This window comes from Dendrobium catenatum, unplaced genomic scaffold, assembly GCF_001605985.2.
Source record: "Dendrobium catenatum unplaced genomic scaffold, ASM160598v2 fragScaff_scaffold_879, whole genome shotgun sequence".
Lineage (NCBI taxonomy): Eukaryota > Viridiplantae > Streptophyta > Magnoliopsida > Asparagales > Orchidaceae > Dendrobium > Dendrobium catenatum.
This window is the reverse complement of record NW_021319341.1, coordinates 202,770-215,177: the sequence shown is the minus strand read 5'-3', so window position 1 is coordinate 215,177 and position 12,408 is coordinate 202,770. Positions and strand designations below refer to the sequence as shown.

Here is a 12,408-nt window from a genome sequence, read left to right as displayed (position 1 = left end):
ATATTAGAAGTAGAAGGCGCTCTGGCTCTAGCGAGATCGGCCTCACATACAGAAAAAATCTTGCAGTCAATTTGATGATAATCGAGTGACATTACTTCTTCGATTTGAACCAAGGAATCAATTAGATATGATGCAAAATGGATCTTGTTCCGTCGTTGATCATAAGAGATTTCTATACAAAAAATACGAATTGGAGTGAGGAAGGAGAAGGGGCCCTCCATCTGCAACAAATAGAGGAAGATTTCTTCAATCACTTAATTTGGGCTCCAAGAATATGGCGCTCTTGTGGCAATCTATTTGATTGTATCGAAAGGCCCACGGAATTGGGATTTTCCTATTAGATTGGGTCATTCGGGGCAAATGAATCATTTATCATGTAGAAGATGTGCTTAAAGATAATGATTAGAGTTCTTGCAGAGTGGAAACATGCAGTATCATACACGAGATAGATCTTCTAAAGAACAACATAGTAGAAATATTATGGATTTGAAGGCCCAAGATAGGGTGTAACCATGTAAGTGAGTCAACTTAACTCATGAGGCGGCTCGAGCTTAGCTTTATAATAGCTTATGAGCTAACGAGTTAAGGTTGAGTTAGTCTTGACTCGACCTGTTTTCTCACGAGCTAGCTCTTTTAAAAATATTACTATAAAATATACTTAAAATATATTAGAATTTAGTAGTTCAACTATAAACATATTTAAAGTATTTAAAAATCACATCATATTTTCTTAAATCAAGTGAATATTTATTATCTATTTCTAATTTCTCTTTTTTTTATATAATTTTATTGTAATAATTGTTAAAATCACAATAAGTTTCTCTTTTGTTATAAACGAATATGTTCAAACTCGTAGAATTAAACTTCAGCTTGAGCTCGAATTTAATTAATTAATCAAGCTTAAGCTAAAATCAGGGATGACTTGAGCTCAGTCGGCTCAAGGGTGAAGGCTCATCTAAAACTTCTGGAGAATCAATAGATCCTACAATTCGACCTTGAAGCACCATAGAAAAGCACAATGAAAATGGTTTTGAATTATCAGTTGTGCAATCATCTAAAACTTCAGGAGAATCAACTGGTTTATTTTAAATTATGCAAATTATAGATGTAACTATGATGAAAATATCAAATAAATATTATAGATAAGTAGATTTATATTTTTCTTACTAATATTTTAATTCGTCAAACAGCTTCAATAACATCTAATAAATTATGTCAAATTTAATAAAAATCTATAAATCCAATTGTGTCAATATATATTAAAAGTATTAGCATCAAACAAATAAATAATTAAATGACTTTCTTGCTGCTTCTTAAAGCAGCTTTATAATACAAAAACTTTAATTTTTGTTAGAAACTACTTTAAGAAGCAACAAAAAAGTCATCCAAAAGGAAGCCTAAAGCTTAATTCCAATTAGAACTCAATTATAAAACTAATAAGCAAGCTTAAGCAAGATTTTAAGACTTAGGTTTTGTTTTGGACGGCTTTTTTACTGATTCTCAAAGCAGTTTTTTAGAATAAAAATTTTAATTTTTAAACTAAAAATTTATATTAACAAGCAATAAAAAAGTCATCTCAAACAAAACTTTAGTTCATCTTCAATCTCAATTTGAACTTAATAAGAAACTAAATGAGCTGCTTTAACAATGAAGTAAATAATTGCATTGAAAAAATGCCAATTTCCCAAAGATTAAAGCACCAACATACTAAATATTACTTCATTATATACTAAGCATCATGTCCAAGCAACTTCCTCTCATTCAGCATACATAATACATTAGATAATCATAGTAAAACAGCAAAGCAAGGCTTGAAAAGAAGGTGAGAGCTGAGAAGAGCAATATATAAGCATCAAATGAGTGAAATTTATGCAGTCTTGGAAGGATATTTGATAGCATTTTTGACAATCTTTTTGGTTGCTGCATCTGCAAGATCAATTCCACATATATCTGCAAGCCTAATGAGATAGAGCAATACATCTGATAGTTCTTCACCTAGATGCTGCTTGTCTGATTCCTTCCAGTTTGGCAATCCCTTTGCCACTTCTCCTCTCCACATGAAAATTTCGGATAGCTCCCCTACTTCACCAACCTTCACAAATCCAAGCAGATCACAAGCAAAATTTTCTTAAGAGTTCATCAGCATCTTCAGTTAATTAAAGCATTAAAGATCATTATTATAAGCAGAAATCAGACAAGCATGGTTGTATATCATGTGCAGTAACTAAAAGTATTATTTTGTTGTCAGAAGCATCAGATTCCATGCACCATTATTTTAATGGCAATGAGCCTTTAGGTTGCTAAGGTCATACGGGGATTTATTAGGTCTCATAGCCCTGAAGCTACTTCAATGAAGAGGGTAATCGATTGATTTTGGCAGACTTGTTATCATTTTCCTTTTTTTTCATGTAATTTTGTTTACTAATAGTTTTCTTGTACTTTTTAAGGATAATTTTTGTGATAATGTTTGTGTAATGAGAGTACATTCCTTTTTGAAATTATGAATGTTTTGTATTTACGAATGGTTGATTTCTGGTTTTTATTATTTCTTATTCTTATGATGGTTCTAGAGGGCCGGGCCAAATTCTCACATCGAGAAGTTATTAAGTGTGAAGACTTCTTGAGAGCATGTATTCCTAAATCAATTTGTCGAAGTGTCAATATCATCATGCCATGCATTCCTAAATCAATATAGATAGTGACTTCACTAAGTGAATGTTGTGCCTCTTTTAAGGGCTAGGGGATTACCCTATAGAGGAGTCTGTGCATTAATTAGGCTTTTCTACAAACAGGATGACTTCTTAAGAGCCATTAGCACACCCTGAGAAGAGATTTTTCACTTTCGATTGAATGACTTCTCTTTTTTACTGTTATAATCCATGTGCTCTAACTAGTGTATATAGAGAAAACACATGTCACTTCTTGGTCTGTATTTGACAAAATGTCCTCTAACTAGTCTGCAAGTGGCCAAAGATACATAGAGAGCCTAATAAGGATAGTTGCGCTAGCTAACTCAGGACATTTAAAGTTCAAGGTGCAAGTTGAAAGTTGAGAGAGGTAATTGGTGGTTAAGAGCACATCATCAATCAATAATAACAAGGTGGTTTCAACTAACCAAACAACATATTTGTAGAAAGATGGGTTAACAAGGCAAATGCCAATCGAGTTGTTTATTAATCAAGTTTAATGATTTCCTCTAAATGATTGATCTATGTGGATAGCTCGTATGGCTTCAGTTACGGTGGTGATGGAAGAGCCATGTAAGGTTGACTTTTGTCAAGTATCCTTCATGAATTGATCAGGAGGGCTATTAATTGACTTTGGTCCAATTGTGTGATCGATCCGAACAAAAATCTCTTTTAAAGACGTTGGCTCATTTATATTATTATTTCTCACACATATGGCTCATATTTGGTACAGAAAAATAAGTCATAATACTTTTCCCCTTCATTTTGAACTCTATGAATATAGGCATTAAAATGGTAGTCATGCCCAATTGCCAATGGGTATTCCTAACTAGTGAGGCTCTATAAAGACAATTTGATGTGAGAGATGAATTGAATCATTTCTAACAAAAATTGTCATTATGTGTGTTTTTTTATAATTTTCCTTATTTGTATGGTCATTTTATATTATCGATGACTTTATCATCAATAGTTATTGGATGGAATATACCTTATCCATAAGTCAAAAGGTAATGATAACATGTTTTTACTCTCCATATTCTCATCATGATTAGCAAGTTAACGAGTTGTTAAAGGTGATGCATTCAACTCGTTCAATTCAACTCATTACTCAAACTCCTTATTCCATTGAAAAATATTTGTGATCCTCAATAGTTTATAGAATAATATGCAATTGCAACTAAACTTGGAGATAAGTATTTTAGCCCCACAATGCACCCAATGAACATAGTATCTTCTTCATTGTTCAAGGATAATGCATCCTTATCATTACTTTTTTTTTCTTTATCATTATCTTAATTTTATTGAAGCTAAGCTTTAGGCCTTGAAAGGTGAGAAGGAAGCCATTGAAACCTTTAAAATCTACTACAAATGTGCAATTGCTAATAAAGTGATCAACAAAAACTTCAATCTTATAACATTTTTTGTCCTTAAAAATTGTCCAACTTGCACTACTAAGTCACAATTTAGCTTTAACGACTTGACTTATAATAGTATAACTCATATTGCATTATGAAAGTTATCTTATGTGAGAACCCTTGGATTTTTTTTTTTTTTTTTTTTTTTTTTGTGCAGTTAGTCTGTACGAACTGAACAAGTGCAGGTTAGTTTGTACGAACCGTCAGTACAAATAGAACAAATTGGAGGTTCGTCTGTAAGAACCGGAATTCGTTTGTACGAACTGAACAAAAAATTTTGACAGAGCCCTTCGTCCAGGGACGAAAATCAATTATCGTCTGTATGATTTGTGTACAGAGTAGTTCATCCAGGGACGAATGGAAAACATCGTCCGTATGAATGTAAATATCTTTTCTCTATTTATGGACCGTTTGACATGTTTTGAAGAGAGAGAAAAGAGGAGAGAGAAAGAGAAGGAAAGAGAAAGGAAAAAAGTTTGATTTCGGAGGCCGCGGAGCTATTTTCATCTGTCGACGCAGTTGGAAGAATTGTTCGTCTCGCAGTAAGGAATCCATGTCCTATTTCTGATTTTGAAGATTTTGTATTTTGATATTTTTCTACTCATATTTGTATTTTTTGTTACCGAAAAACGTGCATATCTTTGTATTGACGAAACTTTTACCACGTAACTTTTTGTATGTTATAGAGAATATGATTTTGCACATTTTAAATATTTTCTGGAAAGTTTTCACCAGGTATTCTGAATTCTGAAGTATTTTTATCAAATAAAAAATTATCTGGATGTTGAAAAATATTGCTTCAGTTCAATAAAAGCTTTGAAATGATGTTTTATACGATCTTTGGTAATTTGGTAATTTTCTGAAATTGTGCATTTTACAACGACAACATCTGTCTATTGTACGATATTTTAAGAGTTTTCTAAATTTGAGCTAAATTATGTCTGTTTGATGCAATGCATTGATAAGATATAAATGAATGTGGATATATGACTAAAAGTATTGTTACATTACCGTGATATTACTGTGTGTGTGTGAAAGATAAGAAAAGACTAGTCGAACTGTTGGTATGAGACTGATTGATTTGTACAGGATGATGGGCCGACGGGCTTTCCTTTAAATATGGTTTGGTATTATCCTCTACTGATTCGCGTGATACTGATTGGGAGTTATAAGAAGATGATTATTGTGTCTACAGACAAAGAGTGACAACTCTGATTAATGAGCCAACGAATAATGATATAAGATACTAATACTGATAAAAGACTGAAAAACAACATAATAGCCAGGGCTTTTACTTGTTGAGAGTGATAACTGTAAAACATGCATTTCATCATTATTTTTATTACTGTACGAATTTATTACTACTGTATGGATTTATTGATATTGTACGAATTTGTCGTTACTGTACGATTTCACAGTTATAGCATACTGCTCATGTCACTAGATTATTACTGATATTGATACAGGCACTGATATTACTGATTTACTGTACTGACATTATGCATATGATATACTGAGCAAGTGACATGTGATTCACTGAACACGTGATATAGATTACTGTATTGCATGTGATACACTAAGCATGTAATATTGAATAACCGAATTTGCAAGTGTACATTTTGATACGACTTTACTACATTAGTTTGATTTCAACAGTCACGTACGATAGTATTGATTTGATATTTTATACCGACTGATATTATTAATACAATGATTTATTAACTGATTTGATTGCTATTACTGACACGATACTTTCTCTAGCAATTTGATTGAGGTCATAGATACAATGGTTCAAATAGAGATTTGATGTATGTACCAGATTATGGATTTAATTGATGTTATGAAAATGATGATTTTTGTGTACTGTTTATTGATTCTATTATTGTCGATTGTAGACTGTACTGTTTACGCATTGATTACTATTTATGCACGATTTATGAATCTGTATTGACTTAATGATCATGTGAAAGTGATTGTTATTATTTGATTGATTAACATGCATATTATTTCTGTACCGTGTTTTGATTTCAGTTGTAGGTATTTGATGACCTGCTGGGATTTTTAAGCTCATTATATGTGGTTAATAAATTCAGGTCAGGGCAAGGGAGCAGGAGTGTGAGATTGATAAGGAATCTTTTTTGTTCCTTTTGTTATAGTTATTCTTTTGTACTCAGGATTGAATTGATATGCGATCATTGTTGAAGATCCTGAATATTATAAATGACTTTTGGGTATTGAATAGAAATGTTTACATGATGTTTTAAATTATAGACTATGTTATATTGTTTATTACTGATGGATGATCATAGATAACTCTGGTAGTTGATTTTATAAATGATTAAAAGAATAATTCTTCCAAGTTAGATCTAGCGTCACATCTTAGTTCTATCCTTCATATGCATCACAAATTAATGGTAATTATCAAAAGTGTCAAAAAGAGCATGATTAGATAACTATTAAAGAATCAATAAAGCCATCAATTTGATGAAATGAGTAAATAACCTTAAAATATACTTGGTTCAAATTGGTGAAGTAATTATTGATTATATATTTGATATTCAAAATTTTTGTTGAATGATATTCGAGATTTAGTATGTATGTTGGACTTCCCTTTCAAGATAAAGACAACTTGACCTTTGTATTATTTGATCAAATGGGTCACCGTGCTAGTTAATGTTGATTTGGTGGCAGACAATATCAATGTTGACTCCATTCATATTAATTATCAACCACACAAAGAAATCAACATTTAATTGGAGACAATCAAAAGGCTATGCTTGTTGCACCTTTCCAAAATAGATGCTTATACATACTAATTGCTTTGGATTTTCATTGGAGACAATTGCATTAGCCATAGCTTCATTGGTTGTAAAACATAAGCCACTTGATCTCTAGTTGAAAGAATTGTCTTTCATGGGTAGCATTAGGATGTCTGGCTAGCGAGATACAACTCACAGAGTGCTCTCTCTCTCTCTCTCTCTCTCTCTCTCTCTCTCTCTCTCTCTCTCTCTCTCTCTCTCATTTCACATTGTTGCTTGGACTCCAAACTATGGTTGATTGTCGTAGGTGAAACATATACACCATGATTCAAGGCATATGCAAAACAACCTAATTACTTCTCTTCCATCCATCCTTAACTTTCTCACATTTTACTAATTTTCTTCTAGAATAATCTCACTAGCATGCTCCAATTGCCTAACTATGTTGAAGCATCAAGGGCATAAATATAGCATGCAAGAAAAGATGAAAACAATTTCCATAGTGCATGCCAAGTAACCATGCATTTTCTTAGTGATGAAAGCCTTATTTCATCCTCCATAATGATAACATTTTTAATTAAGCATCTCATTATCATATTTATGGAAAAAAAACACTAAAAGAAGACACTTATTATGTCCTAGTGGGTTTAATTCTCCTCTTCATTAATTTCTCACCTAACCCATTAATAGACAGCCTTAGAGCTTCCATCTTAGCTGTTCCACATAAAGGTTTCAATTTTTCCCAATAAAGGGAATCATCACTCAAAAGGCCAATGAGATGTGCATATTCTTTTGTGCACACCATTTATTGTTCTTTTGTTGTAAGAAAAACAGCCACACAAATTTTGTATTTATTATTTTATTAGCTGAAAAAAGGACTTTTTTTCTATTTTTCTAAAATTTATTATTTTGAAAAGCAAAATAGAAATTTTGATTATGAAAATTAGTTTTTAGAAATTTTAACAATAAATAAATAAATATATTTATTTATCATACAACATGCCTTTCATTTTGATTGATGTTGCATATCTTTTCTGACTAGACATAGGCTTCATATGGAATACTTTTCTTACTATTTTTTAAATGAGTTTCTTAATACAAACAATTTTAATTCTAAAACAGTTTTATTATTATTTTCTAAATTTTAGAAACTTTAGAAAAAAGTAAGAAAATTGTCACAAACAACATCTTAGGCTTGATTTGGGACAACTTTTTAAAAACTGTGGCTAAAAGCTGTCTCAAAGGAAGCCTTAAGAGAAGATTCTTTGCTTCAATATTGTTGCTTTGTCATTAATCATTACAAAATAATTATCTTTTCACATATAAAATTTATTGATTTTTTATTTTTTTATACAAATATGCAATTTAAATTGAGTTTGTGTGCCATAAACTAATATATATAGAGGCAAAGGGCAAAGCAACAACTAATGCATGCTCTAAAGGAGTAATTGAATTGACAAAATAATAATGTTTCAAATAAAATATAAAAACAGATTTTACTATTTTTTTTATTAATATATAAAGAAAAAATTATTTTTGTTGATATATAAATTATAAAATTTACAAATATAATCATGCAATTTCTTCAAATTTTTTATATAGCACCTCTAATTTTAAAATTTTATATTATATGACTTTTGTAATAAACTTTAGCAAAATATTAGTTAATTTATTTTATTTTTTATTTTAGCTATTAGAAAGATAGCTAGATGCAGACATAAAAAATTGATTAGAAAATATTAAAAAAGATCTTTCTTTTTCTTCTCCCTAATAAATATTTTATATGACATTATTTTTTTTTATTTTTTTTTCATAAGTTTTTTAGGTCTACCTCTATCTTTCTAATAGCTAATGTCATATAAAATCAAACAAATTATTAAAAATGATCTTTCTTTCTCTTCTCCCTAATAAAATATTTTATATGACATTATTTGTTTGATTTTTTTTTTCATTTTAAAATAATAAATTTGTATTTTAATCATCATATATATTTTATATTGTGTATTTTTCTTTAAAATTAATAACTTTAACCAAATATATATATATATTTGTGTATTTTCTTTAAAATTATATTGTGTATTTTTCTTATATATATATATATAATATAATATATAATATTAATCCAAACAGAAAATAAGAAATCAAATTTATTATTTTTTTTATAAGAAAACAAAATTTTCAGATGTATGATTGACCAAAGCTCTTAGAACTTCCAGTTAGGCTTCATTTGAGACATTTTTTACTTCTTTTTAAAATTATTTTCTAGTCCACTTAGGCTGTTTTAAGAAGCAGTAAGAAATCTGTCTCATACGAAGTTTTAATTTTATTAAATATAAGAAAAATTTTAACCATATTATTTAATAGCAAAATATTACCAAAACAAATGGAGAAAAAAAATCAGAAAGTTCAAAGAAGGAAGAGAAACACACCATAGCAAGAAGCAGATTCCTTGGACTGTGATATTGCTCCCAATCCCTCTCCTCTGCAAATTCCTGAAGCTTCTTTGAAAGCTCTTTGAGTCCCAAATCTTTCTTCTCCAAAGTCTCCATCTTCTCTTCTCCATCTCCCATTCTCTCTCTCTCTCTCTCTCTCTCTCTCTCTCTCTCTCTCTCTCTCTCTCTCTCTCTCTCTCTCTTCTTGGATTACAGATTGGAGGAGAAGAAGCACCTATTCTGCTGCGTTATAATTAAGGTGGAAGGTGTTTTTTATAGCAATTTAATCAAACAAGTCATGCAGAATAAGAACTATTTTAAGAGTAATTAAAAATGACAGACAAAGTTTGTTGGGGGAGGATACCACCAATGAAATGGCAAAGGGAGACATTTTAGAATATTTTTAATTAAAATAAGCGCATATGGCATGGATTAAAGGTTACTAATATGCCTTGTTTTTTTTTAGAAACTTATAATTTAAATAGTAAAATTAGATTTTATGATAAATATTTATAATGCTTGAGTGCTAGAAAATTCATAATTATAACAAAAAATTTTAAATTGTAATAATATACGAAGAACTTGTATACAAATAGATAAAACAAGAGTTGTAAGTGACACTAATGTTTTTACGTGGAATATTAAAAAGGGAAAAATCATAGGATTTGGCTCAGTCAAAATGATTATATTATGATATGACATTGATTATAAATGAGATTATTCCTTGTAATTGAGGAAGCGTTAATATAATGTACAAGACATTGTTTATAGTGAATTTATTCCATCGTGAGGGTTGTAAGCACCTCTATGCATTGGAGCTATCTTCAATAGGTTATTTATTATATGTTCGATCATTTGCCTTTGAGAAGAGAAGACCAAAAACTAGGAAGTCCAATACAAATTTTGGCAATAATGTAGAAGGAGTCAACGTTCATGCCAACGATGCATGGATCATATAGATAGTGGTGAGTGTCAATGTTGGTGGCGACGAAGGGCAACAAAGTTAATGCACTCATATAATCGGGTGACTATGGTCAGGATATCTTAGATGGGCAACATTAATCATGAGATTGTAGTATGATAATGATAGTTGGAAGATATTAGTCAAATGAGAGATTGGTATGGAGATTATATTTAAGCAACACTAGTTGGAAGATCATTATCAAGCAACGGTGGTCAGGAGATCATAATTAGGTGATGGTGGTTGAGATCATAGTTGTTTGATAGTGGTTGGGTGATCGTATTTGGGTAATGGTAATTGAGAGATTGTAGTAAGAATATTCATGACATTAGAGAGATAAAAAGTTTAACATATTAACTTTACATCAAGATGTAGTATACACATGAATAAGAGAGGGGTATAAGAATTCTAAAGACGCATGAGTTCTATAAGAAAAATGCCATACGGAGAAAGTGTTTACATCAATCAAGCATGATACCTTTCCTTGGAGGAAGGCATTGATATAATGCAAAGAACATATTAATTACCTGGTTTAAGTTTGAAGTAACATGTGGCACATGATCTATCTTTAAGAGATCATTTGCTTATTTGATTGGTTGTACTCATTTGAGAAGAGAATACCATAGACAAAAAATATCCAGTGTAAATCCCATTGTTGGCCTTGGTAGTCAAAGCTAATATCAATGATGTACATTGATCTCATAGGTAACAATGTGCTTTATCATTATTAGCAATGGTAGGTGACGTAGTCGTTAACAATCATTAGAGTAGCTAGGTGATAATGGTCAAAAGATTATGATGATGCTTTGAAGAGTTATAGTTGGGCAACAAAATGTAATAATCTGAAAATATGAAAAAGCATCTTAAAATGATAATCTGAAATTACTTTTGAACTGGAGCTCTTCAACGCTATGCTTGATAACGTTGCGGCGCTAGGCTGCTAACAAAATATTTATATACATTTTATTTTAAATACTAAGCACTAAAGCACCCCAACGCCCTCACCCCTCATTTTGGTTGGCTTGCCCTAGAAGAAAAGAGGGAAGAGAGAGAAAGGTAGATTTTAGTCATTTTCATATATTGCATAAGTTAAGAAAAACCTTATGATCATTGTAAGTAACCTGATCTCATTTTGGTCTTCAATAATTTTGAGTTTAATGAATTTAATATCTCTAGAATCGATAAAAATGTATTTTCACTTGATTTATCACATTTCTAGATTTATATGAACTTTATAGACATTTTAGCTGTAATATCATTGAATATTACATGTTAAAATTGAATTTATGACTTTCTAAAATTATAAATTAATATAAAGATTTTATTTTGTAATTAATAGATATAAATTTAGGGTTTTAATGCATGCACTTCAAAAGGAAATCTCTAAACAGTCCCTACATTCAAATTTCCCTTCTAAACTTCTCCCAAAACCTTCCTAATATGCTCTTCTTGTTCCGTTCGGTTTAATCGGCATGTAGGAGGCGGACTCTTCCACCTCTGTTGTTCGTAAGCCAGTCCAATATGGACTGGCTGGATCGATCTAACAGAAAATATTAATGAAACTACTTTGGTAGTTGCTCATTCCCTTATGTTGCATTTCATACATGAAAGAGATATTAATACAACTAGTATAAGAAAAATATGACATTTATATAAAAGTAAGGAATGTTGGCAGTTAATACTATAATTAATGTGAATTTAATGCTAAAATATATTACACTGCGTAAGTGGGTGGTCCGACAAATTTTTCTTTAAAGATGATTTGTGATGTTATAAATATTGTATCTTGTAACTGATAACTGATTAAATTGACGGGCAGATGATGATGAGTCTTAATGATTTATTGAAAGCCATATGTAATAATAATAATAATGATAAAGTAATGATACTGACATTGATAATGATGATGAAATAATGATACAATGAATACAGGTGAAAGAATGAAAATATAACATCAAAGTTGGATATCTTGCCTTATTGGATTATATATTGATACATACAAATATTAATAGCATTAATAGATGAATTATATATTGATACATAATTACATACATACATACATTAATAACATTAATAGATATATTAGTAATGTATATGCACATATATCATAGGAATGGTATCTTTAACTGATTTCATGTAATATATAATTGATTA

General features: G+C 30.4%; 1 protein-coding gene across 1 annotated transcript; it reads right to left on the bottom strand.

The window, feature by feature from the left end:
• Positions 1-1,705: 1,705 nt before the first annotated feature.
• Positions 1,706-9,468, bottom strand: LOC110111666 (dCTP pyrophosphatase 1). Its single transcript, XM_028697120.1, has 2 exons — positions 9,291-9,468; positions 1,706-2,092 (listed from the first exon to the last, which is right to left on the bottom strand). Exons 1-2 carry the CDS (start codon positions 9,429-9,431, stop codon positions 1,868-1,870), a joined length of 366 nt encoding a protein of 121 aa, XP_028552953.1. The 5' UTR covers positions 9,432-9,468; the 3' UTR covers positions 1,706-1,867.
• Positions 9,469-12,408: the final 2,940 nt, after the last annotated feature.

What these genes read in the sequence shown, in the direction of transcription:
- LOC110111666 (XM_028697120.1), bottom strand. Translation starts at nt 9,431, where the DNA reads ATGGGAGATGGAGAAGAGAAGATGGAGACTTTGGAGAAGAAAGATTTG. An exon ending in GGAATCTGCTTCTTGCTATG is followed by an intron (nt 2,093 to 9,290) that starts GTGTGTTTCTCT and finishes GGATTTGTGAAG; the next exon opens with GTTGGTGAAGTAGGGGAGCT.